The sequence below is a fragment of the Ornithorhynchus anatinus genome, chromosome 13 (genome assembly GCF_004115215.2).
Source record: "Ornithorhynchus anatinus isolate Pmale09 chromosome 13, mOrnAna1.pri.v4, whole genome shotgun sequence".
Lineage (NCBI taxonomy): Eukaryota > Metazoa > Chordata > Mammalia > Monotremata > Ornithorhynchidae > Ornithorhynchus > Ornithorhynchus anatinus.
The window spans coordinates 14,821,399-14,848,401 of NC_041740.1; the positions used below are offsets into that span (position 1 = coordinate 14,821,399).

Genomic DNA, 27,003 nt, shown 5'->3' on the forward strand with positions numbered 1-27,003 from the left:
AGCCTCTGGCCCATTCTTGAAGACAAGGATGATTCCTCTATTATGATTATAACCACGGAGTGAGATTGGTAGCAGTGGCAGTCCTGGAATGGGAATCTCAGGACCACTGTCTGATGACTGGAAGGATTCAAGGGAGGGGGCCGCTCAAAGGAGTGTTTGAGCTCCCAGGAGGAAGGACCCCTTTGCCCATTAGTTACTAGAGAATCCCTGAACGCTGATACCCTCTGGTACCAGAGCCTGTTCTAAGCCTGCGGGCACACTGGATGCCAGCTGCACACTGCTGCCCGACTTAGAAGGCAAAGTCGCGGGTGGTGCCTGAGTCAGGCTGGGGCTCGAGGGACCTGATTTACCATTCTCAATGCAGAACTTCCATGAGTGAGACCGGGGTCAGGGGGAGGAGCTCTCATCTGTGCAATTCAGTGGAAATGATTTTACACAAAGGGACAGTGCTTAATACCCAACACATTCAGGATCTGTTAAAGTTTACAAAGAGCAAGGGACCCTGATCAGATTCTGACTTTTACAGTGGGGAGTACAAAGGTGACACCAAAAACACAGTCATCACCCTCAATAGTAACTCATTCCCCTCTCAGATATTTGAACATTACATTCACTTGCGGATTTTTATGCCCAAGAGTGTCAAATGACATTCTACACAGGTCAATTAACAACGAGAAATCAGCACTACACTATGTTGGCAAACTCCCACGTGTGTGGTTTTGACCCTTGACCCAACTGAGTGTAAGGTCTTTGACCCTTTACAAAAACATCAAGTTCTACATCCTTGAGACCTGCACTATTTAAATATAGCTTTCAACTAAACTCCAACATCTTCAGAAGATATTTATGAGAAAGTCAATTTGAGGGCCATAACAAACCCTACATATACTTCACCCTAATGTTTGACCTGATGAGTGATTTTAAGGTTTCAAGGCTCTACTCAGCGGACTTTCCTTCCATTGTCTCATTTCCCACCACTCCCCTGCTCACTTATCCACTCCAGACAAGCCAACCAGCTCGCTATCCATCCCACACATCTCATCCAATTTTGCCACACTGCAATTGTCGTTCCCCATGCACAGAATGTTCTTCTCCCTCCTTTCTGTGAGACTCTCAGCAAGTCACTTAACTTCCTGTTTGTTCACTTGTAAAACGGGAGCTAGAATCTGATTATCTTGAATCTATCCCAATGTGACACATAGTGTTTGACACATAATAAGCTCTTAATACCATCATCACTCCTATCAACATCACATCAACATCATCCTCTTTCAGGGAGCCTTCCCAGATTCACATGCCTGGCCCCAGTTACTCCTTTCCCGCCAGCCTTCCCTATTATTTATGTCTACGGCTACTTGTTTGTGGCCTCCTGGAAAGAACACCAGCCTAGGAGTTAAAAAGCACAAAGTAAAAAGTGTGTTATGCTTACGGAAGCCTCTGCGATTTCCTTTTATGTAAAGTGATTTGGGATCAGCCTTTTTTTTCTTTGAAAGTATTCAAATGAAACTATAGAGATCGAAAGACACTGATGCAAGAAATGGAGAAGGGATTGAAGCAGCCCTCCTCCCACAAATGTGCTGCACCCATTAAAACACGGAGGAAAAAGATAAGGGCAGCAGAATGAGGTCACCCAATAAAAAGGGCTTAGAAAATCCAGGCCCCACCCCACATAGCCTTCTGTGGCCTGAGGAAGGCAGTAAATCTGGTCCAACAGTAAGAATAAAGAGTCTTTATCGAGGTTTGGGGGAAGGGAGGGAATGGGGAGAGGAGGGGAAAGGGCTGGACAGAAAATAGGCTTGCTCTCACAGGGGAGGCACAGAAAAAATGATTAAAATATCTGAAATGTTGACATCTTTTAGACTTTAAAGAAAAGTCAAAACAAAATCTCACCAACTGAGAAGTACAGAAGACCTCCATGAAATTCCAGGCTAAACCTGGCCTGGAACTAGTGGGACAAGACAAAGGGCTTGAAAGAACTGCTCTGGAGGGGACCAAGTAATGGTACTTGGGTGTCCCTAGGGGATTCCTGCAGAGGAAAAATCAAGAAAAGTAAGGCTACAAATCACTTGGGAAAATACTGGAGAAAAAAAAAAATACAGAACTGTCAGGACTGTTAAAAGGAAAAGGAAAAGGACTGTTAAAAAAAAATTAAACAAAATGGGCTACAGAAAATCATTTCTGACCCAGGATAGTTTAGAGGTATTAGTAAGGGAGCGAAAGGCAAGCAATGGCGAGAATATCTTGTCTGGCCACCTGCAGCTTAGCGGCACAGCTCTCCCTATCCATTGGTCCAAATGACCAGACTGGGAAACACTTCCGGGGGCTGTCACTCCTGGCTGGACCTGGCACCGGCTCCCAGTACCGTCTGTTCTGTGCTCCCTCCTGGGGCAGTGTGGCCCTGGCCTGGCCTGGCCTGGCTCCCATTCTGTGGGTGGCCAATGCTCCTCTGAGCTGGAAGAGCAGAAGGGCCAAGCGAGAGGAGCTGGAACTCCTCCCCCTGCTCAAGTCCAGGTTCTGCAAGCCAGTTCTGAGAAGCACCCCAGAGGAAGGTGGTGGAGATGGCTCACACCTTGAGGCCCTCTCAGAGTCACAGAGACAGACAAGATGAGAATAGGAGAAAAAGGGAAAATGAAGAACAGGAGAGAGTCACACCTCCATAACTAGATGACTTTGGCAAAGATTTTTTCCTCCTTCAACCTTCTGTGCCCAAAATGACACCAAAATTCTGAGGATGAGGATAGCCACATCAATTCTACTCAATAAGAGAAATGGTTAGAAGGAAGTAAAAGTCAACAGAAAGCATTTGTGCCCAACCCAGACCCTGCCTGACCAACCAGAGATTTGGGATTGAGATCCGGACTTAACGGAAGTCTCAGCTAGCTGGTGGAGCTGGTGATGGTGGAGCTGGTGATGGTGGAGCTGGTGATGGTGGAGCTGAACAGTTCAGCCAGTGGAAGGCTGATGAATGGCAAAATGACCCTAAATTACAACACACTGAACACAGGAATAAGAACATACAGCTAACACTAGTGGATTTAAACTGGATATAAATATGAGTGAGAACATGACACAATAAGAGCCTACTTAGACAAGTGTAGAACTGGTGCCTGGGGAGGAGAGGAATCAAAAACACAGACCATTCAAACCAGACGGAGAGGATATAAGGACCAGGTTGCTGCCACCTGTTCCATTTATGTTGAAGTAGGGTTGTGATTCCGATTCCGTAAAATGGGTTATCGCATCACTAAACAACAGGCCAGATAGTCTCTCTTTTTATATTTGACAAGGCAGCAGCTGGAAAATTTGGGGATGCTTCAGTGATGGAAAGAGGAAGACAAATGGGAGTTTCAAGAAGGGCAACAAAATGTCAAAGGTAACACAAGGACTAAGCTTTAAAGAAAAGCAAATGAGCTAAAGAACCTAAAAGAACCACAGTGGAAGTAAACAAGGCTGGAACTCTGTTCTGGTTAAATAATAAAAATAATTGAATTTGATAAGTGCTTACTACATGTGCCAGGCACTGAACTAAGTGCTGGGTAGATACAAACTAATCAGATTGGACATAGTCCCTGTCCCACATGAGGTTCACAGTCTTAATCCCCATTTTCCAGATGAGGTAACTGAGACACAGAGAAGTTAAGTGAATTGCCCAAGGTCACAAGGCAGTCAAGTGGTGGAGCCGGCATTAGAACTCAGGTCCTTCTGACTCCTAGGCTCAGATTGGCCATTTAGGTGTAAAAATGATTTTTTTGTGGTGATAGCAGGGGCAGCAGCCCTTTTAGTCAGCGACAGGGGTGCCCCCACGGCCCTCTTTGCTGGCCACATGGGCCGGGGCAGGATAAGCCACCTCTACTGAAGGGGGGCCCGCCAGGCCCTTCTTTTGGTAGTGGGCAAACCCCATGCTTCCTCCCTAAATCCCAGAGCTACCCTCTTTCAACACTTTGCAAGGGGCAGCATTCTTTTTAGAAAATATCTTTACTTCCACTGCTTTATAGAAAGGTGATATTCGCCTTCATGTGTCCAGAATGATAGAGAATATTTAGGACTATATGAAATGAAGGAATATGGAACTAAAAGAAGCCTTTCACATGCCAAAACAATCCAATTTTTGCCTCTCTGGAAAGAACAACACACTCTGTCTCCATAGGGAGTGCTCTATTCAGTTAGCATCACCACCATCATTAACGACAGAGACTTATTGAGTTCCGCCTTGGTGCTTAGAGGTTTTCAAAGTTTGGTCTGCTGTGTTCCTTCCCCTTGAGCTATTCACACTTCTGTCCTTTGGTTTGATTTTCCTGGGCTTGTTTCTTTTTTACAGCAGAGAATTCCTATGCTATAAAAACATGAGTGTGGATCACTCACCCATCTTCCAGGAGTTGTAAAATTGCTGGTGGCAGACATGGGCACATATGCTCAGAAAAGACCCCTAAGGAAAGTGTTTGGATTGGCAGTGTTTAAAGGCAAACTAGGTAAAACCAGACTCATTGAGCGCCTGTATGGGGCAAATAAACCACTTAAACATCCCAGCTCCACTCAAGGTGGGTTAAGAAACTGAAAAGACAACTTGAATCATGTGACTTAAAATGGTATACATAACAAGACTGAACTATCTTCTTATACTAACATGCAATTTGACTATAACCGCCTGTTGGTCAAGGAGCTGGTCTACTAGCTCTGATGTTCTCTTCCAGACACTTGCTATGGTGCCATGCACAGTGTAAGTGTTCCATGTATTCCATTGATAGAATGACTTCCAACAAAGAAATTTCCCAGCACCTTGAACACACGAGAAATATGAAAATGGGGCTCCTCTCTGAATTATTAGCTACATTAAGCCTTCCCTCTTCTCCAGGAGTTTTAAGTTTGTGATCCTTAATAGAGCTCGATCCTTAATAGAGCTCTGGGGACTGCCATGCCTCAGTGACCTCACATAGGGCAGAGCCATCCCAGAAACCCTAGCTCCCACAGGACTCAGCGATGAGCAAACAAAGGAGAATTCTGAGACTCCCCCAGCTCCATTCTCTACAGGCAACAAGGGAAGGCAAGAAAGCAGCCCTCAGGAAACCAGAACACTATTTGGGGAGCACAAGTGACCTTGGGGCGAAGACCATGCCATCGCTTCTCAGGTTGAAAACAACCTGGGAGGTCACAGCTAGTGAGAATACACGGTTGGTTGTCAGAACATGACTCCACCACTCCCGGTGCAGGCAGATATTGTGGGTCCTCCAAGGGGAAGCTCCACCTGCTTCAATAATAATGCTCTAGGGCAACTAGTCTGAGGGCCCTACTGAATGATAGAAGACGTGGATGCAGTGAGTGGAGAAGGGGCGAATCAAACCCCTCTCTTTTCTTCCCCTCCCCATACATCCACATTCCACATCCCAAATTGGAGAGAAATCGGTCAGAAACTTTCTACATATGTGCTGGATGCAACTGGTAACAACCAGTCAGCTTCTTTGCTGGGTTACTCTATTAGGTAAATAATTCCAGTCACTCCATAAGATGAATCCATAACAGGAAGACTGCCTCTCCCTGCATTCATCAACTAAGGGTCTGAGCAGACCGGTTTTGGGGTTTTCCAGTTCTGCCTTCTTCTCTCAGGTGAATGAAGATGCCTTTAAGACCTATATATTCTCTCCAGTATATATTGCCTAACCAGATGACATTTGACATTTACAAAATCAGACATTGACACAGAGGCATTGGCTCGAAGCATTATTTTCTAGAGAAAGCCATGTAAAACTCTGAGGCAGTAAAGGATATCTAAAGGAGGTCAAAACCAATCCTCAAAAAATGGACAGTTAAATCTATCCAGTAGCACCGTGTGGGGCGTGTGTTTATCAGTCTAACTTTTGCCTCCCAAGATGACACCACAAACACTGCCTCAAGCCATTTACATCTACATCACAGGATCCTGGAGTCTGGGAGGTCTCTAATTAGTCATTGCCATTATTGATGCCATACCAGTACAGTGCAGTGGCTAATTACAAGTTATGCCTGTGGTTAACTGGCTTAAAAAATAAAAATAAAAAGACTTTACCAGGGTTCCCGGAGAGGACCTAGGGAACAGAAAAACTGTGCTTTGGCTAGAGCTGTAGGTGGACTGTGCCAAGTTACATTGTGGTTTCCTCCAATCACAATGTTCTGAGGAAGCACATGAAAGGAAACCTGCTGCTCTGATAGCAATCATAGAAACTATATTTTATAAAGGTCAAGTATTATGTGGTTGCAGCTACTTCTTTCATGCCATAGGCATGATGTTTTGCACACTGCTCAGACCCCCACAGCTCAGTAAAAGCAGGGAACATTAAAAATCTCCATCGCCCCCAGCATCTCTCCCGGGGCCACCTTGGGCAGAGCTCTTTGCTCATGCCGAGTCAGTGACCTGTCCACCTCCTGGGCCTCACCCCACTTGTTCCCAGGAGGGTTGGCAGTCTGAAATGCCGTGCTGCCCGCTCTGTTATTCAATCCTTTGCGCTGTTCAACTGGGTGTGTGCTCTTATCCATGTCCCCATCCCGGAATATAAACTGTGCAGGGCTGGGGAACGCATCCTGTCCCTGCTTAACTTTTGAATCTGAGCCCTAGTACGGGATGATTCCAAATAACGGAGTCACGTTTGGTTTCTGCTGCATGTCATCAGCTGCATAATGAAAAAAACACTCACTGCATTATGCTCAACACCAAGATGAGAGGTGGACGCAAGTTGACCAGTATCAAGGAAATGTAATGCTAAAGAAACCCAACCGGGGCATCTCTGTTGAACGATGATTGCCCACGAAAGCAATCCATGGGGGCTCAATGAACATTTGAGGATGGCAGCAGGGCCAGAGTGGGGGAAGGGTATGCCCACGCAGAGTAGAAGACCAGGTGTTGCCTGAGCCTGGCTCATTCTCCTCCGGGTCCTGGGAGCTCTGGAAGCTTGGAACTGCTTCAGGTTGAACCTCTACCAAGAACAGCACAGGACAAGAAACCTCCTGAAATATAGATGTGCACACAGCCTGATCAAGACTACTCGGGGAGTCCTCAAGATGAAGGGAGGGCGAATAGCAGCAACAATGCCTGGGAACCGCCCCAATTATTTCCTCTGAAATGCTCTTTTCCCTTTTATGCCATTTCTCCTTATAGGGAGAGAAGGGAAAATAGCATTTTCTCATTTATAGATGGACATCCTAGGGTGTGGAGAGGTTAAGTATCTTGCTCAGGACCATCTAGCAGCAAAGAGTGAGGCACTTTAAAAGCAGTGATTACAAAGGTCCAAGAAGAGACTAAATGTTTGTTTTGAGAAAGACGGAAACAGTCAAGAAGCAGTGAGGACTAATGAAAAGTGCACCGGTCTGGAAGTCAGAGGATCTGGGTTCTAATTCCTGGTCCGCTACTTGTCTGCTGTGTGACCTTGGGAATGCCACTTAACATCTCTGTGCTTCACTTAGCTTAACTGTAAAATGGGATTAAATCCTACTCCCTCCTACTTAGACTGTGAACCCTAAGGGGGACAAAGACTAAGGGGGACAGGGGCTGTGTCCACCCTAATTATTTTGCATCTATCTCAGCACTTAGTACAGTGCTTGATTACTAAGTAAGCACTTTACAAGTACCATAAAAAAGAACCCCAACCAAATGCTTGTTAATGAGGTGTACATACCCTTGATTCTGTTTATCGTGATGATGTTGTCTTGTTTTTAGTTTGTTCTGTTTTGGTTTGCTGTCTGTCTCCTCCTGTCACTGGGCAGGGATTGTCTCTATCTGTTGCTGAATTGTACATTCCAAGCACTTAGTACAGTGCTCAGCACATAGTAAGCACTCAATAAATACTACTGAATGAAAGAATGCTCCCAAGGGAGGCGTGGGGGAGATTTCATCGAGATGAAATTTCTTGGACAAACATAAACTAGCTCTACCTATGGTAAACTTCCAACACATTCAATTTTGGAAAGTATTAAAAAGACCAATTAGATTAGCCTACCACTTGCAGCCTTGTGCAACAGTCTTTCAAATGCTAGTTATTAATAATAATGATAATAATAATGATAATAGTGATAATGATTTAAATGATGGTGTTTGTTTAGCACTTAATATGGGCCAAGCACTATTTTTTGTACTGGGGAAGTTACATTCATTCATTCATTCTTATTTATTGAGCACTTGCTCTGTGTAGAGCTTTGTATTAAGCGCTTGCGAGAGTATAATGTAACAATAAACAGACACATTCCCTGCCCACTTCGAGCTTACAGTCAGGTCAAAAGAGTTGCAAAATAAGAGTTGGATAAATAGTAACCACTTAAATAATTATAATTATTATAGGACAAAAAGTCTAAAAGGAACTTAGTAGGATTCAATGAATGATTAACATTCCCTTTAATGAAGTATTTAATTCATGGCAGGGACTTAACTGCTATGTCTGGTCCAAGTGCCCTATTGAAAGAAGATAGTAATAAACAAGTAATGCAAGTCAAGAAAATCCTCTTCGTTCTCTTCTCATGCAAATATTATAGCACTTGAGTCACTTAAAACAGCTTACAAGTTTAAGAAATTGCACAGGAAACCTACTAGACATCTTTTAAACCAGTTCACAAAACAAACCCCAAACAAACCCAGGGTGGAGTTTTATGTGAGCCAAGGGCAGCAGAAATCTAAACTCAGTTTCTTTCAGAAGAAACACACTCAGAGTTTTTCCAATCTTCTCCCCCTGCTTTGAATTTAGTGCTAAAGAAGACCATAGTTGATGGTGCTGCATTTCTGCACTGCTCTGTTGAGGTTTCCCATGTAGTACCATCAGCATCAATTATATTTTTCTCAAATGACTGAATGCAGAGAGACAGCACTGTACTCGGCACTTGAAAACATAAAACACGAGTTAAAAACACAGTCCCTGCCCTTGAGATGCTTGCACATCTTCCTAAAACCTGTCTGGGGGCACAACACTCCTCACGTCACAAATCTCTAAACTCCCACCCCACCCCATCCTCCCCGACAATTTCTTCTCCCATAACAGAAACGACGAACCTTGAGTTTGACCATCAGCTGCCTACCTCATCTATCTGCATTCCCTTTCCCCTGATCCCCAGCCTGGGCTCCTCACTCCTCCCAAGCCAACTTTCTAACTGTGCCTCACTCACCCTTCCCTCCCTGAATTTCAGCCAACCCGAACCCTCCCCTCCCTGGCTGTGCTCCCAGTGGGGGCCAGGTGGCTTGTTTGGGGCTAAGGGTGGAGGGGGGTAAACTCCTGGATAAACCTATCTATCCTATCTACCAGACAAGCACCAATAGGGACTGTAAGCCTCACGTCCTGGACAGGGACAGGACCAGTCTCAGCCCTTCATCAGTGGGAGGACAAGACAGAGGCCACAGTTGCAGCAGTGTCCGTTCACAACGGGCCACAAGGATCAGTACAGCACTTACACACGAAGACGGCTCTAAGCCAATGCACTTTCTAAAACATGCTCCTATTTGCATGCACTCCCTTTCTGGCTTTATGCTCCCTGCAGGGAAGAAATGATCATCTCCTGCCCTCCCAGATGCATCCTGTTTCCCTGAAGGTTGAACTTGGCACCTGCTCCGATTCCAGCTGAGGAACACCTGCAACTAGGAACTCTACAAAGGCTCCAGACATTGGCACAGATTTAAGCTAAAATGGCTTTTTCTTTCTTCTCTCCCCCACCCTCATCCACAAACACACAAGCATACCCACACTCTGCCCAGGACACCCAGTCAGCCTTCAGGACAAATCAGGAGGGCAGATAATAATATTAATAATTGTGGTATTTATTAAGCACTTACTATGTGTCACACACTGTTCTAAGCACTAGGGTAGATACAATACAATGAATCAGGACACAGTCCCTGACCCGCATGAGGTTTCCAGTCTAAGGGTTGTAGTGTATTTTCCAAGCACTTAGTACAGTGCTCTGCATACAATAAGAGCTCAATAAATACGACCGAATGAATGAATAAATAAATAGGAGAAGAGTGAGGCTACGTAGAAGGGAGAGCTTACCGAATGCCTTAAAGCCAGAAGTCAGTTTCTGCTGCTGCAGAAGAATGCAGAAGGCAGAATCAGGAGGATGGAGAGAAAAATTGGGCAACTCTGCCTAACTCAATGCCTCCTTCCTGAGGCAAAAGCATTTTAATGGGTGACCATGGCTTGGTACCTACTTAGAGAAGCAGCGTGGCTCAGTGGAAAGAGCACGGGCTTTGGAGTCAGGGCTCATGAGTTCAAATCCCAGCTCTGCCACTTGTCGGCTGTGTGACTGTGGGCAAGTCACTTCACTTCTCTGTGCCTCAGTTCCCTCATCTGTAAAATGGGGATTAAGACTGTGAGCCCCACGTGGGACAACCTGATTCCCCTATGTCTACCCCAGCGCTTAGAACAGTGCTCGGCACATAGTAAGCGCTTAACAAATACCAACATTATTATTATTATTATTATTGGGCCTCCTTGGTCCTGGGGGAAATGTAAGAGTCCTAACAGCAGGACTAGAGGATTCCTCTGCCCCTGCAGGGAGAGTGGTGGAGGAGAGGAGGTGCCCTGAGCAGGGTCTTCTGGCAACTGCTAAAGACCCAGAGCAAGTTGGAAACACTGAACTAGGCTTGAGGGACCTTAAGGTCCCTAGCAGCATCCCACTGGACATCTCTTGTCTGCCAGACATGTCCGACCCCATTTCGGCAACCACATGGGCCTTAACCAAAGGTCGTCAATCTCCCCACAACCTGGGTCCCTGGAGCTTGGCCTCCTCTGCTTTCATTAATTCTTTACAAAGCTGAAGAAAAAATAAGACTAAGAACTAGCTTCTCTCAGTAGAGTGTGAGCTCTCTGGGAGCACTGACTCTGTCACTTCTTTGTTCTTTTCTTCCCCAGTGCCTAATTCAGTGCATCACTCCAAGAGGTTGTTCAATAAATGCTGCTGCTATTTCTACTACTACTACTTCTTATTAACTTCTGCTCAAACTATCCATTCCTGCTGTTCTCAGAGGCCACGTAAAAATAACCTCCCTGCTAGGGTAAGCTACTGGCAGGAAAGGAACCGGCCTCTCCTCCTGCTTACCAATAATGACACCCAGAGCCCCAGGCAAGAAACTCAGGTGCAAGGAGTTAGGAGAGATGCAGGTTGTTCCTCCCTGGGTTTCCCTAAGGAAGCCACCGATGACTGCACTAATCTATCCTCTGGGGTAGTCAAGACACAGATTTTTGGTAACGAGAAACTGCCTTCCCTGGACTAAAGCCATTCTATCATGGCATGGAGAGAACTCAGTGTGGGCAAGGACCGTATCTTCATACTCGCTCAAGCTATTAACCCAGTGTTCTGCACACAGGAAGCACTCAATAAATACCATTGATTGTTTCTGTTTTACCACTTGAAGGAAAACCATGCTGCTGGAGGCCTGTCAAACTTCTACTCTGGGCCCTCTCCTCTTAGCCCCTGAAGCAAAGGTGTTTATATCAATTAGGAGGTGAAAAGTTAGGGGTGGGGAGGGAAAAATACAGATAGATACAGTTTTGTTCATGCCTCTTGGCCTGCATAAGCTCCTTTTGTGGTTTGGGTTTTCTCTTCAGGCATCCCACCCCTAAACCAGTCTGTTGTCTTTTGTTAAACTGGGGCTTTTTTATGGTATTTGTTAAGTACTTACTATGTGCCAGGCACTGTTGTAAGCACTGGGATGGTTACAAGCTAATCAGTCTGTGCCCCACAAGGGGCTTACAGCCTTAATTCCCGTTTTACAGATGCAGTAACTGAGGCATAGAAGTAAAGTGACTTGGCCAAGAGCACACAGCAGATGAGTGGCAGATCTAGGACTAGAACCCAGGTCCTTCTACCAGGCCATGCTCAATCCACTAAGCCATGCTGCTTCTCATTTAAGGGCCTTTAAAAGGGTTGTCAAAACACTGCTACATAATACATACTGCATACACAGAGCCTTTCCTAGCCAATCCATCCCCAATCAGAAGTGCATGTCCCATCCCTGGTTCAAAGCACAGAGGGGCAAAGCAACAAAGTTTTATGATGTGATGACAAGGGTTTCCACTGCACTGAAGCTGCTCTAATGAGACTTTATGGCCTTCTGGCCTGCTGGCTTACTGGAGAGATCCCTCTTCTCCCTCCCCAGTCACCACCCTGGTTCTTGTTTTCATTTGAGTGCTCCCACTCCACCTACCTACCTGGCTGGTTGCTTACCAGGACTTATCGCTCGTGAAGTCTATGGGCAAAATTGGGCTTCTTAGAACAAAACCTATACCCCTCTGCCTGAGGTGTAGTATAGCAAGGTGAGAAACAAAAACATCTGAGGAAATAATAAAAAACAGACGCGGGTTGGCAGAAAAACAAACTAGCTACAATCCCATGTATTTAACTGAGTTTATTTTGGGGGGAGGGAATGGCTGAGAGAGGGGTAAATGACACATCTACACTACAAAAGAAGAATGGTGAGATGGCATCCAAACTTACCCCTCTTCAGAAGCCCAAACCGCGGGTGAACCTTGGAGATTCTTGTGCTTCTCTGGGTTCCGCCGACGACTTTCACCGTCACTCAAGTATTCCCTTCCTAACGATTTCTTAATGTCCACAAAAGCTCTGGTGTCTGCTTCATGTCCATTTACAGTTCCATGACCCGTTCTATCCTCTGTGATTTCATGTCGGTACCCATCGCATCTACCTTCATACGGTGCTGGGGGTTTTCTTGACGATTTATATCCATGAGAAATCAGGAGGTCCTCCACACTGAACATACTGCCCTAGTGTCAGTCACAGCCGGGCCCCTGGAAACCTCTCTGTAGCAGGATCCATCTGAGGGAGGAGACAGAAAGCTCCATTTACAAGAAGTGCTATATGCCGTCACCTTTACCTGACACTGAACCGATGGTGGGTCTCCGTCCCATACTCCCCAAACACACACTTTACCCCACTGCCTACAGTGGTTGAATCAAGATCCCTGGACTGCAAGCAAATGGCCTAGAACTGTGTGCTGATTGACTGAGATCACCCCTAGTTTTATTCAGCCACAGAAGACAGATGCAGCACTGCTGCTGACTCATCTGTTGCACTGTAGGATTTGGTTGTAATTGCATCAGATTTTACATTCTGATAAACACCCTTGAAAAACTTACAAGCTGGAGTTAACTCTGCGTGACATGAAGGACATCTGGTTCCTGCTGTGAGGAGAAAAGTTTGTAAGTCAATGGCAAGCAGTAGGGTTGCCAAAGTGTGAGTAGACCCAGAATCTGGTAGAATTACAACCCGGAAAAAGGCACAAAACAAAAGGATGCAAAAGGAACGACAATATATTAAATAGGGCATATAAAGTTTAGAACTGCATCCATGTTGATTCTCCAAAGGGGACTAATAATAATAATGTTGGTATTTGTTAAGCGCTTTCTATGTGCCAAGCACTGTTCTAAGCGCTGGGGTAGATAAAGGGTCATCAGGTTGTCCCACGTGAAACTCACAGTCTTCATCCCCATTTTACAGATGAGGGAACTGAGGCCCAGAGAAGTGAAGTGACTTGCCCACAGTCACACAGCTGACAAGTGGCAGAGCCGGGATTCAAACCCATGACCTCGGGCTCCCAAGCCCATGCTCTTTCCACTGAGCCACACTGACTAGGCTCATGTCCTGTTCAATTCACTCCACTCCACTGCGTTCAGCTTCCAGACAGCACCTTTTGGTAGGCTGAGAGGACCTTTTGGTAGCTGGACTCTTTAATCAAAGAATATAATATACCGTGAAGGAGCCAGCCTAAACAGGACCTGGGGCTGGATGGCCCATGTAGCAGTTAACTAGTAACTGAAAATAGCTTCTGAGCCTTGGGGCCTATATTAAGAAAATAACAGCAACAAAAAAAAAGCCACACCCTTGCAAGTGTATACACCCAAGCACATTATCCCATATACCCCTCTCCTCAATTCACATTTTGGAGCAAAGTGCTTCTTCTTAGGGCCAGCATCCACATCCAATAAGCGCCACACCAGATTAGTTCAAAAGTGACAGAGGCAACAACCCCAAGGCAAGACACCCTGGGAAAAAAAAAAACACCAGGAAGAGAGCCCTCTATTTCAGTGCACACGTGCAAAATTGGGCAGGGGGCGGGAGGAGAGCTGACACCGGTGGTGTTTATTTTTAAGCTACAAGGGCCCGTTTCCTAGGCTTCCCCATGTTAACAGGAGGTGGGGGTGGGGAGTTGGGGGGAGATCCGGATCAGCCTAGTTATTCTAATAGACTCCACCAGTGTTCCTAAATGAATAATCATTTTGGCTTGTGGGAGAAACAGGCTAAAAAGAAGGGGCCCCAGTGTTAGCTGGGCCCGCTCCTGGATCCCACTAAATGGATGGAAATAGATCCTCCCGTAGCCGTCAAAGACAATAGCCTGGAAATGCCTGCTGGACAGATTGCAGGTGCAGGGAAAACATGTGTGCTTCCTGTTAACAGGAATTCTTATTCAATACCGACTTGCTGAACTGCTGACACCCTAGTTCTTTGCTCCAACGTTCACTAACCAGGCCAAAGCATGAGCAGTCAACATGAGTGTGGACCATCAGCTCAAAGCCTGGATTCTCACCTGGCTCTGATTTTTCAATGATGGTGTGGGAAGGGCAGGCAGGAGAGAATGGGGAGAGAGGGAGTCGATTTAAGATCTTTGGTTAAATTTATGGTATTTGCAGAAAGAAAGAAGAGGCAAGGCAAAATATTATCAGAGATCCACTGGGATAGTTCAAAGGGACTGTGCTCCCAATCTGTTTCACCTAGAGTTAGCAGGACCATAGGGAGTCAGAGGGCTTTGCCTGAACAGAGACCTAAGTGAAGGCTAAACTATAGCATCAAGACTGTCCTGTGACTCCAGTGACAGATGGTCTCAAAAGATCTTACCCTAGCACAGTTTAGGATAGAACCCTGTACAGGTGCAAAGATGAGCTGCTGTGTGACCCTAGGTAAGTCACTTCACTTCTTTGTACTTGTTACCTCATCTGTTAAAATGGGGATTGGGACAGAGATTGTGTCCAGCCTGATTTGCTTGTATTCACCACAGTGCTTAGTACAGTGTCTGGCACATAGTAAGTGATTAACATATACCATAATCATTATTTTTATTGGTACGGCTAAGGTAATGGAGTGTCTCTCCATCCCCACTTCCCAAGCTAATAATCACAAAATTGCATCTTTCCCCTGGCCCTCTTACCCAATGGAGCCATGCCAAGCCCAGTCAGCCCTGGTCAAAATGTATCAGATGTCCTTGGAGTTAGAAGGACCTGGGTTCTAGTCCCGGAGCCACCATGTCTCTGTTGTATGACCTTGGACAAGTCACTTCTCTTCTCTGTGCCTCAGTTACCTCATCTGTAAAATGGGGATTAAAAGTGTGAGTCCCATGATGGACATGGACTGTGTCTGACCTGATTACCTTGTATCTACCCCAGTGCTTAGAACAGTGCCCGGCACACAGTAAGCACATAACAAATACAGTAAAAAAAAAAAAAAAAAGAAGAGACCCAAATTCCCAGCCTTGGGTCAGACTCAGCCGCCAAAATTCAGGCTGTGTCAGAGGAGACACAAGTCAAATTTGTAACGCACACACAAAATTAGAAACAATTTAACGGAATTTGTGCCGCAGATTTCTTCCTTAGTAGGGTTGCCTTAAGGTTTTCATATATAGCTGAGCATAGTTAGTAATTCTTTGCCATGCAAACATTAAACCACAGGACAACCTTGTTTGGCTAAAGGGATGGGGAAGGAAAAAAAAAAACATTTCCAACTCTGTTAAAAGCCAAAATCTGATCTTAGAGTTTGAGATCAAAAGTGTTTCAACTGTTTGAAATTACTAACTTTGTTTCTATCTGCCAGGCCAACAGCTGCTATGGAACTAGAGCATAAGCCTTAGCACTCATTACCCTATCTGGTGAGGAAGAGATGTTCTGGGGTTGGAGAGCTTCCAGCTGAAGACATGAGAAAAGGACAGTGCAGTTTCTTCCCCGTGCCAGCTGGGACCAATCAATCAGCGGCATTTACTGAGTGCCTACTGTGTGCAGACCGCTATACGAAGTACTTGGGAAAGTAGGGTAGAGTTGTTAGACAGGATCCCTGCCCACAAGGAACTTACAGGCTACAGGGGAAAATGGTCCAGCTCCAGTAATGACTGGGTTCTTCAGCTCTGAGAGTCCTTCCCTCCCCATCTTCCCTTTCCCCTTTTTCAGAGAGAAACTTCCCCTATCATATACTTCTAGTCTGACTCATCTTTTTCATTAATTGTAATAATTTTATGGTATTTATTAAGTGCTTAATGTGTGCCAAGCACTGTTCTGAGCACTGGGACAGATACCAGGTAATCAAGTCAGACACAGTTCCTGTCCCACAAGGGACTCACAGTCTTAATCCCCATTTTACAGATGAGGTAACTGAGGCACAATGAAGTGACTTACTCAGAGTCACACATCAGACCTGGGCTCTATCCATTAAGGCCATCCTGCTTCCCCACTAATAATCATTATGGCAAGAGTTTTCTATGTGCTAAGTGCTGGGGTTGAAACAGGGCTATGAGATCAGACACAGTCCCTGTTCCACACTCAATCAATAGTATTTATTAAGCACTGCTGTGTGCAGATCACTGTATTAAGCTCATGGGAGAGTACAATATAGCCGAGTTGGTAAACACCATCCCTGCCCACAATGAACTTACAGTCTAGAGGGGGATACAGGTATTCATACAAATAAATTACGAATACGTACATATTCAGCTTTGCAGCTGAGGGAGGGATGAATAAAGGGTACAGATCCAAGTGTGAGGATGACACAGAAGGGAGTGGGAGAAAAGGAAATGCAGGTTTAGTTGGGGAAAGCCTTTTGGAGAAGATGTGCTTTTAATAAGAGTTTGAAGAAAGCTGTCTCTTTTACTCCTAAAGTGGAATCTTTCATTTCTTGAGGACTTTTGGTTCTTCACACTTTCCCATTGTTTCCATGGCTACTTACTCCTAGTATAATTGCACTATTTGAAAACCTAAATATTTAAAGCACAACTTAAAACAAAACAGAAATTTACACACTAGACACAGAAAAAAGCAAACTCTGGAAGGGGCAAATGTGCTCTCAGTTTTTTTCCCTCTCCATTTTCACAATACTCTGTGGCTCTTTTTTCCCCTATGCAAAGGTCTCCTTGGTGGCATTAGTTTATGTCACATAGGCAAGTATAAAGTTAAGACCAAGCAACGTGGCAAACAGAATTTCTCAAGGGACCTTCAGTTTTGCTCAGGGCTATTTTGGTCTTGCACATGGGTTTTGTTGAGCAAAACCAGATTTGTGTTTAAACCCAAATTTCCAAAGCTGCATACACGAAGGGAAAAATGGGATTCATCCCCCACTTCTCACAAAAGGCCAAATCCCTGCTGGTTGTGCATCTATGAAGGAAAAAAAAATTAAATGAAGACATATCTTTCTGTGCAATCTTGGTTACCACGCTAAAAAGGCAAAACTATACATAGGAGTTTTAAAATGCAAGTTGAAAGTGTGTTTGATGAAGTAGGGTAGATTACAAGTAATGCACACCAAACTAAACTGGGTGTGAGTGGGAGATGGGCAAGTGATAAGACAGTGATATTCTTGCTCTCTGTCTCAACAAAGTTGGTTCTAGTTACCCTCCCAAGCCAAGAGACCAGAGAATGAATACTGCCCACTGGTGCCCCATTTTTCATGTGAAGGGAAAATCAGCTCTGTGGGAAATGATTTTGTTATCCTCAAGCACATTCACTTGGTCTGCCTCACAACACCACTTGTTCCCCAGTGGGTTTTGATTCCAGGAGATGTCTGCTCCCTGAATACTCCTTCAGACTTGTCAACAGGTAACAATCCAGAATCACAACAGGTAAGCACCAACAGCTTCTAGACACCAAAAGGTTACCAGGCCAGGCAATTCTAATTCAAGTCAAGGTGTGAATGGGATTATTCTTCATAAGAACTCCCTCTCCGTACACACGCAAAGGACAACTTTCCCTCAAAAGCACAAATCTAGGAAGCCTTCTGTAGGAAAAGAGGCAGGCATCTCTGGTGTGTGACACATGCTGAGCTCCTGCTAACCATATTTAAGACTTTCCCAAAGGCATATTTTTAAAAACCAAACCAAAGTATCTAACAATAATAATGATAATTATAATAATAGTATTGCTAGAAGCCCAGCACTGTACTAAGTGCTAGGGTAGATACAAGTTAATCAGGGCACAGAGTCCCTGTCACATATGGTGCTCACAGTCTAAGAAGAAGGGAGAACAGATACTGAATCCCCAATTTAGAGATGAAGAAACTGAGATCCAGAGAAGCTGAGTGACTAGCCCAAAGTCACACAGCAGGTATGTGGCTGAGTCAAGATTAGAACCCAGGGCCTCTAACTCCCAGGCCCGTGCTCTTTCCACTACACCATGCTTCTGCTCATATAAATAATGGGAACCAAGTCAAAGAAAATAAGAAGTACTGGGACTTCAGTGGATGGAAAATCTGAAATGATGCTCAATTTTACAGAATTTCATAAAATTTTTGCTGGGAAACTGGGACTTTGTACCAGCTTTAACTTTGGAGAAGTGATTGCTGGATTCAGATTATGAGTGTTTAATTCGGGAGTTACATTTCTGATATTTAAAGTACTTGGAACTTATTGAGTGCTCAGTAAATATTAAACATTGATTAATGGCAGGATTTAGATGTGAACTTGGATGAGTAACTCCACCATTCTGGACTTCGTCTTGCCAAATGAAACATGAGACTCAGTCAGCATTGACTGATGAAAAAAGGAAGTAGTAAGACCGATGGCCAGTCAACTCTCTTCGCGCTCCGAGACTGGTTCACTTCCAGCTAGATCCTGGGAGTTCATATCTGGTCCAGAAGAGTTGATGAGGGGAGAATGAGGGTGTGGAAATTCAGTAGTGGGGATCAGAGATCCAAACTGGTTGCAAGAACTCCCAAAGCCGCTCTTAGCCTGCTATGCAGACCTGAATACCTGGGCACCAGATCTGGTGTCCCTGAGGATTTGAGAACTTGGACCAATACCTAGGATACCTACTGCCCACACAGGAGCAGCTTCTAATCCCAGCTCCATCTGGGCCAGTTCAATTTGAATCCCCAGGAATAATCAAGAACCCAGACCCACCTTAGATATTCAAACAGCCAACCGAGTGTTCCACTGGCCACAATTCACTCTCAGTGTCTTACATCTTAGGGGTATTCTGATGAACTGGCAAATAGATTTTTAAAAACTTAACACACGGTGATAAGGTGAGAGGCAATATATCGTAAAGAATTGTGTAAGAATTCTGAAAAGCAGGTAAAAATGTAAAGTCAAAATATGCTTGGCTCCCACTCAACTGATTTCTCAATTAGATTCTAAGCTCCTTCCTTACAGGCAGAGGCCTTAGTCTAACCAAGCTGTCAGAAGTATTTGAGTTCTCACTGTGTGCAGAGCACTGTACTAAGCACAGGAACAATATAAAGAGTTGGTAGTTGCAATCCTTGCCCACAAGGAGCTTACTGTCTTCAGGGGGAGGCATACATTAAAATAAACTACAGAGAATAAGGGTAAGGGCTGTGAAGCTCAGATGAGTTGCCTCTTTTAGACTCTATATCTGGATCAGTGCTCTGCTCACTGAATGCGGTTGCTGATAATGGTGATTTTTTAAAAATTCACCTCATTGGAAATAATAATTAATAATTATGGTACATGTTAAACACTATGTGCCAAGCACTGGGGTAAATACAAGTTAATCAGGTTGGACACAGTCCCTGTCCCACATGGGGCTCACGTTCTAAGTAGGAGGGAGTAGGATTGAATCCCCTTTTACAGATAGGTAACTGTGGCACAAAGACTTGCTCAAGGTCACACAGCAGATACATGGCAGAGCCAGGATTAGAACCTGGGTCCTCTGACTTCCAGGCCTTGTGCTCTTTCCACTAGGCCATGCCATTAGAATCTGCTAGAACTGCCCTGACTTCCTAAATACTGAATCAACTTCTTTAATTTACATAGCTTCCTCTATGTTTTTGAAATTAATATATTAAATGATCTAGAAAAACATGCTGTTCATTTCACTAGTTATTAATTTTAGAGTTTGCAGCATGAGTCTGTTAACTCCTTTCAGTTAAAAATTACTCATCGATTGTTAGATGGGTCAGCTTGAAAATTTTCTTTACCTTCCCCTCATCTTTCTGAGACTTGACATATCAAGTTTCATCTAAAAGGTTTGTTTTGTGGCAAAATTTCAAGTTCTTGAATACATTGATCTATTTCACAAATATTACCATTCCTTATTTAACAGGATACAAATAGCACTCTATAAATGAACGTATACATAAGATTCTATGCCTCTCTGTATGAATATAAATTCTAAGTCATTAAATAGTACAGAGTACTATAAATCTGCCCAAAGTTATTCTGTTAAGGAACTGAACCTTGTTACACATATACTTCTGCTGGAACTTGATACTGCATCTTCCCCAGTAGCTTATTAATATGCCAGGCACTACTAAGCACTGGGGTAGGTACAAGCTAATCAGGCTGGACCCTGTCCATGTCCCACGTGGGGCTCGCAGTCAGTTACAGATGAGGTAACTGAGGCCCAGAGAAGCTTAAGTGACTTGCCCAAGGTCACATGGCAGACAGCTCCAAAAAATTTGCAAGTTTCTGAGTTTTGCTTTTGTTTTGGTACATTGTACAGGGTTAAATTATACTCGAGAAATATCTTTGGCACCCTCTCCTCCCCACCCCATGGAACCCATGCATATGGGTATTTGACAAGCCAGTATGGGGGACCATTTTTTATTGCCCCAGGATTGTCCACAATGGTGCAGGCCGGTTGGGGCTGGCCCATTATCGCATAAAGAGGAGATAATCTATGACCAGTACAACCTAAACCAGTGCTCATCTCAGACCCTGAGAGAATTCCTGCCGTTAAATTCATTTCAAACTTAAACACATATACCTGTAGCCATTTGTGGACAAACCTAAACTGAACTCAGGAAATAAAGGACAAGTGAGAATTTACTCTTTTTTTTCTTATACTGCCCAACAGGCTCATGCAACTATTTCCTTGAAAGGAGAAAAATGTTTTGAAATTTGGGAAAGAGATGCAGAACTTGGCAGAAGAGAAGCCAAGTGAACAAGGAAAGCAGGTTCCTAGGTGTTCTGTCACCAAAATATGTACAATTCTAGCATCCGGTCTTCATAATCAGTTAGGACCCTCTTTAACTTAGTTTGAGTAACTAATTCAACTCAACTCTTAAAACATCCCAAGCTTCTGGACTCCAGGAAATGAAAAAAAAAAAACTTTTCAAAAAAGGAGCAACTTCTGCGTTGTACTCGTTGACATTCCATACTTAAGATGTAATTGGTCTTTGGAGCTGTTGGCAGTTCTGTGTAAATACTTCCTCAACTGGCAACTCTAAATTCGAGTGTTATGATTAATAAATAATACAGTGGTCTCATTTTACAAGATTAAAATAGCCAAAACATATAAAAATCAGAAATAAGCATGCCCCAAACTGATAAGATTATTTTCAATGCTGTCCTCAACTTTCTTCCTATGATAGAACTGTTAGTTTTTTTTTCAGCATAAGATATAGGATTTGCATTTGTCTAATCTCAGGTTCTTAACTGTTAAACCAAGGATTGCAAAAGTTCCATTTAAAACACTAAACTCTAAAAGTTCCAAAATGTGAAATTGAAGAGCAGCTGTTGAAGCCCTAATTTGGGGCACCCCATTTCATCTTCCTTGATCCAACCTCTTCCTATTCCACATGGCATACCCCTGCCCCCACCCATCAAAAAGTGTGACCTATGGAACCCCCACTCCATTATGGGAAAACTTCCCTTCCCCCCTTAACCTACTCCTGACCCAATTGCTGAAACCTGGCTCTCCCAAGAAGACACTCTCCAGAGAGGGTCTCATCTTCTCCCACTCCGCAAGACTCACTGGGTAAGAAGTCGTCAGTTTCCTTCTTGCTTCCCAATGTCTCTTTTGCACCATCCCACCTCCCCCATCCCTCCCTTTGAGGCCTAGATCATCTGCTTCTACCACCCACACGTTACTAATAATAATTGTGTCCTGTCAATACGTCAAACTTAACAAGTCCAAAACAGAACTCATCTTCCTACCCAAAGCCTATCCTCCCCATATCTTTCCCATCACTGTAGACAACATCACTATCCTCCCTCCTCTCTCATTCAACCCACATATTCAATGTCACTAAATCCTGTCAGTTCTATCTTCACAATATTGCTAAAACTCACCCTCTCCATCCAAACTGTTACTATGTTGATCCGAACACATATCATATCCCATCTTGACTCCTGCATCAGCTTCCTCACTGACCTTGCTGCCTCCTGTCTCTCCCCACTCCAGTCCATACTTGACTCTGCTGCCCACACCATTTTTCTAAAAACTCATTCTGTCCATGTCTCCCCTCTCCTTAAGAAACTGTCATAGTTGCTCATCTTCCTCCATATCAAACTCCTTATCAATGGCTTTAAAGCACTCAATCAGTTTGCCCCCTCCTACCTTACCTCAATGACTTACTACAACACAGCTCATACACTTCACTCCTTTAATGACAATTAACTCACTGTACCTTGATCTTATCTATTTCACCACTTACCCCTTGCCCACGTTCCCCTTCTGGCCTGGAACTCTCTCTCCCCACCTTCAAAGCCTTATTAAAATCACATTTCCTCTAAGAGGCCTTCCTCAATTAAGCCCTCGTTTCCCCTACTCTTTGTCCCTTCTGCAGCACCTATGCACTTGGATCTCTACCCCTGATATACTTTATTTTACACCCCAACCTCACAACACATATGTATATATCTGTAATTTATTTAAATGCCTGTCCCCCTCCTCTAGATTGTAAGCTCCTTCTGGGCAGGGAAAGTATTTAGTTGCATTCTCCCAAGTGCTTAGTGCAAAGCTCTGCACACAGTAGCACTCAACAAATACCATTTATTGAATGATTGATGGAAAAAGTTTTGAATATCACCCTGATGGTAGTACTTCATCCATCACAAAGTTAAGTTTCTTTAAGGCAACAGCACCACGAATTGGAAAAGCTAAGTTCAAGGATCAAAAGAATCACTCAACACTAATCATATTAGAATCAGGGAAGAGTCAAGCCAGAGTTCAAGAAAAAACAAAGCAATGGGCACTTTTCCTTCTTCACAAACACTGACTGGCTTTTACCTCCTCCTCATTTGCCATCTCCTTCACCTGGTATCCAGATGTACCAAATCATAGTCATAGCAGCATGCAACTAGAAGGGCCCACGATCCCTGGTGTTATTTTACATGACTTCTTTTTCACTTTTCTGAACTTCTTTTTATTTCTATATCAGTAATGAAACCATTTCCCAAAAACATTAGAAAACTTCAACAGAGGACTGAAGTTGAGCATCAGTTTTCCAAAACCAAGTTGTGCTTTGCTGGATACAATGTTATATAATTCAACTTAGTTTATAGTTTTACTCCACTGACTCTCACAAAGATATATAATCCTAGGAATCACTGTCCTCATTTCTTGAATCCAAAGTATTTGAAGAAAGAACAAAGATATTGCTCTAAGTAGTGGTGACTCCTTCCAAAACAGATTTTCTCAATTGCAGCCACCCAAAATCTTAAATTAACCCCGAATGAAAATCTAGAATGGCATTTGGATCATTCAAGCTATATCAAAGTGTTCCATGGTTGACCTACCCTTTCCTTTGAGGCTGGAATTAGTGAGTAAGCTTCCCCCAGTGTTCCTTAAGTCAGCAGGCCCCTGAAACAAAGCACAATAGCAAGGTTTTAGCAAGTGAGATAACCCCTTCCACTCAAGAAAAGGAAAAACAACATCTGTTAAAACCAAATAAACTGCTGTAATAGGTTCAGCAATAGACCCAAAGGATTTCAAAGATATAGCCCTTGGTTAAATCAACAGTTTGTCAATGAAAAGCCATCAAGGAACAATTGTTTCACACCAAATTCTCTCAGCCTTTAAATCCCTCTAGATTAATTAGGAGGGACAGTGCCAAAATGGTTAGAACATAAGATTTTGGTGTATCACAGGGGCCTGCCGTGTCCTCTGAATCAGCCCAGACTTCCAGAGAAGTTCAGAAAAGATGTTCTGAAGTGCCCTGCCCTTGAAACACCTTTAGTTTGGGAGTTTAAAAAAAAAAAAGCCAAACAAAAAACAGTAACAAAAGCAAAACAAAAAAGACCTAGCAAACTTGTTCAGGACCCTGTTCTCAGAATTGAGCTTTAAATTACATTTCCTTAATTAATCAGAAAAACACATCATAAGGTTTGCTTTTCTCCCTGAACAATAGGTCCTTGTTTATTTTCTTTGTGTACCCTAGGTCACAAGAGGCTAGTCAAATTATGTAGCCTCAGAACAATATACCACTGTAATCTGTGACTACTCAGATGGGCTATGAGATAAGATACACTCTGATGAGTTTGTCAAGCACTAGAGAATATGTCAGACTCTCAGCTGTTTTGAGGTCTTTACTGGGGTGAGGGTACATACTTTGTTTAAAATCGGAGGCTCCACTCCAATAAATTGAAGTAATTCAGCTCCCAGCAGACAGATCAGAATTACAATCCTTGAAGTTCGAAGTTTTGCCTTAGAGCCTACAGACTCAGCACTTGATTTCAAAGTTGATGAAATATAAATTCCTACCACTGAACATCACTTCCTAGGCATCTTTCTGAAATTAAAAAGGATGTCTAATCCTGTGTGGAAAGATGATTCAGCCACTGGTCCATGCTTTACATAAAATACTTAGCTTACGGTGATAAAAATGGAATTTTCAGGCCCTGCCTTTCAAAATGAGTCTTCAGTTAACAAACTATTGCCAGGTGCCCTAATCCAGAGCTCCTGGATCTGAACCACAAAAATCCTGAAATGATTTGCAAAACAATGGTTTTCTGTTCTAGTGATAGAGTTATTTGTAGTACATGTCCTTTGAAGGGCCAATTTCAAGAAAATCTTTTCAAAAACCCAAAAGAAGAAAAAAGTTAGCGATACATACTTAAAGGACAGTGTCCTCAGCAGAGATTTTGGCTTCTCCTGATTTGCAGAGTTGAAAAGAAAAAGGTCCAGGAGGTGAAGGAGGAGGAGGAGAGTGAAAGTGGTGAAGATGTAAAAGGACAGATTCAATGGAAGAAATCACAAAACAGTAAAAGGTCAGCCAGGAAAAACAAACTTTTTGGGCTAGGTCTCTAGGGTCAACCAACAGGACCGACCCCCTAAAGAAATACGCAAACTACACTCAGCTAGTGGAGAAGGACAAGGATGGGGGGGGAGGGGGAGAGAGGGACTTAAGTGGGGAAGAGGAAGAGGGGGCAAAAGTCAGGTTTGGTTCCATTTCTACCTCCGAGTCACTTCCGAGCCCTGTAAAAAATGCCTAGGCTCCACTGATGTAAAGTTTTCATTTTTGGTTCTCCAGAAGTTCATTCATTCATTCATTCAATAGTATTTATTGAGCGCTTACTATGTGCAGAGCACTGTACTAAGCACTTGGGATGAACAAGTTGGCAACAGATAGAGACAGTCCCTGCCGTTTGATGGGCTTACAGTCTAATCGGGGGAGTGAAATCTTGGACTACTGTTTAAACTCACGAATGCGCCTGAAGTTCTTCCTCCCACTGCCCCTTCCTCTTCCGAGGGTGTTCCAGCAGCCAACAGTATTCTGGGTTTTTCCGAGCAATGAAAACCTGTGCAAAGCCCAAGTGACTGGGGAGGAAAGTGGAGAGGAGCAGGATGCCTGAGAGAATCTGAGGTGGATTGAGAACTGAGTTTGGAAATGAACGGACTGACCAGCACTCTTCCCAGGACGCCTGGGGACGAGACACCAGGGAAGAACCCGGGAGATGTAGTAGTCATTGGAAATTCACCCTGCTCAGACCTCCCAGGTTAGAGAGAGAAACCCATAACCTTGGATTATCCTTGAGTCATCTCTCTCCTTCAACTCACATATTCAGTCAGTCACCAGATCACCAAATCCTGTCAGTTCTACCTTCACAACATTGCAAAAATCCACCCTTACGTCTCCAAACTCCTATTACATGGATCCATGCACTTATCTTATCCCTTGACTACTGCACCTGCCTCCTTGCTAACCTCCCTGCCTCCTGTCTATCCACACCTCAGTCCTTACTTCACTCTGTTGCTCAAATCATTTTTCTAAAAACTCATTTAGTCTTCTTCTCCCCACTCCTTAAGTACCCCCAGCATCAAAGAGAAACCTTTTATCACTGGTTTTAACAGCACTCAGTCAGAATGCCCCCTCCTATCTTACCTGATTTCCTACTACAACCCAGCCAGCACATTTCACTCCTCTAAGGTCAATTTACTCACCGTACCCGTTGACCCCTTGCCCACATCTACCCTGTGGCCAGGAACCCCCCGACACCCACTTTTCATCTACAGTAGACCATATGCACTTTGGATCCGTACTCTTTAAGCATTTAATAATAATAAATAATAATAAGCGCTTACTATGTGCAAAGCACTGTTCTAAGTGCTGGGGGGATACAAGGTAATCAGGTTGTCCCAAGTGGGGCTCACAGTTTTAATCCCCATTTTACAGATGAGGTAACTGAGGCACAGAGAAGTTAAGTGACTTGCCCAAAGTCACACAGCTGGCAAGCGGAGGAGCCGAATTAGAACCCATGACCTCTGACTCCCAAGCCTGGGCTCTTTCCACTGAGCCATGCTGCTATATTTGATGTCCCCCCCACCAACTTTTATGCATTTATCTGTTACTTTAATGCCTGCCTCCCCTTCTAGACTGTAAGCTTGTTGCGGACAGGGTACATGTCTACAAACTCTGTTGCACTGTACTTTCCCAAGTACTTAGTACTGTGTGCTCTACACACAGTAAGTGTTCAATAAATACCACTGATTGACTGATGGTGTGTGCAAGTGTGTTCCAATGCTCTTTGTAGTTCACCCTGTCCCCACATATGAGGTGGTCTAGTAAAAACGTCAGAGTCTGGGAGTCAAGGCACCTGGGTTCTAATCC

The 27,003-nt window shown here is 44.0% G+C and overlaps 1 protein-coding gene across 9 annotated transcripts in view; it reads right to left on the reverse strand.

Annotated features, from left to right (window-relative positions):
- The window catches only part of JCAD (junctional cadherin 5 associated), a 131,913-nt gene that overhangs the window by 17,209 nt on the left and 87,701 nt on the right, over nt 1–27,003 (reverse strand). For 3 of the 9 annotated variants that reach the window (XM_029078425.2, XM_029078422.2, XM_029078423.2), the window contains 2 exons: nt 23,693–23,756; nt 12,442–12,780 (listed from right to left, as the gene is read on the reverse strand). In XM_029078425.2, coding sequence (XP_028934258.1) covers nt 12,442–12,722 — 281 coding nt within the window. In that variant the 5' untranslated portion in view covers nt 12,723–12,780; nt 23,693–23,756. Of the gene's footprint in view, nt 1–4,362; nt 4,425–4,624; nt 4,683–12,441; nt 12,781–15,166; nt 15,262–23,692; nt 23,757–25,008; nt 25,028–27,003 lie in introns of those variants that run through there. The other 6 variants (XM_029078427.2, XM_029078428.1, XM_029078424.1 and 3 more) reach the window with 5 other exon arrangements.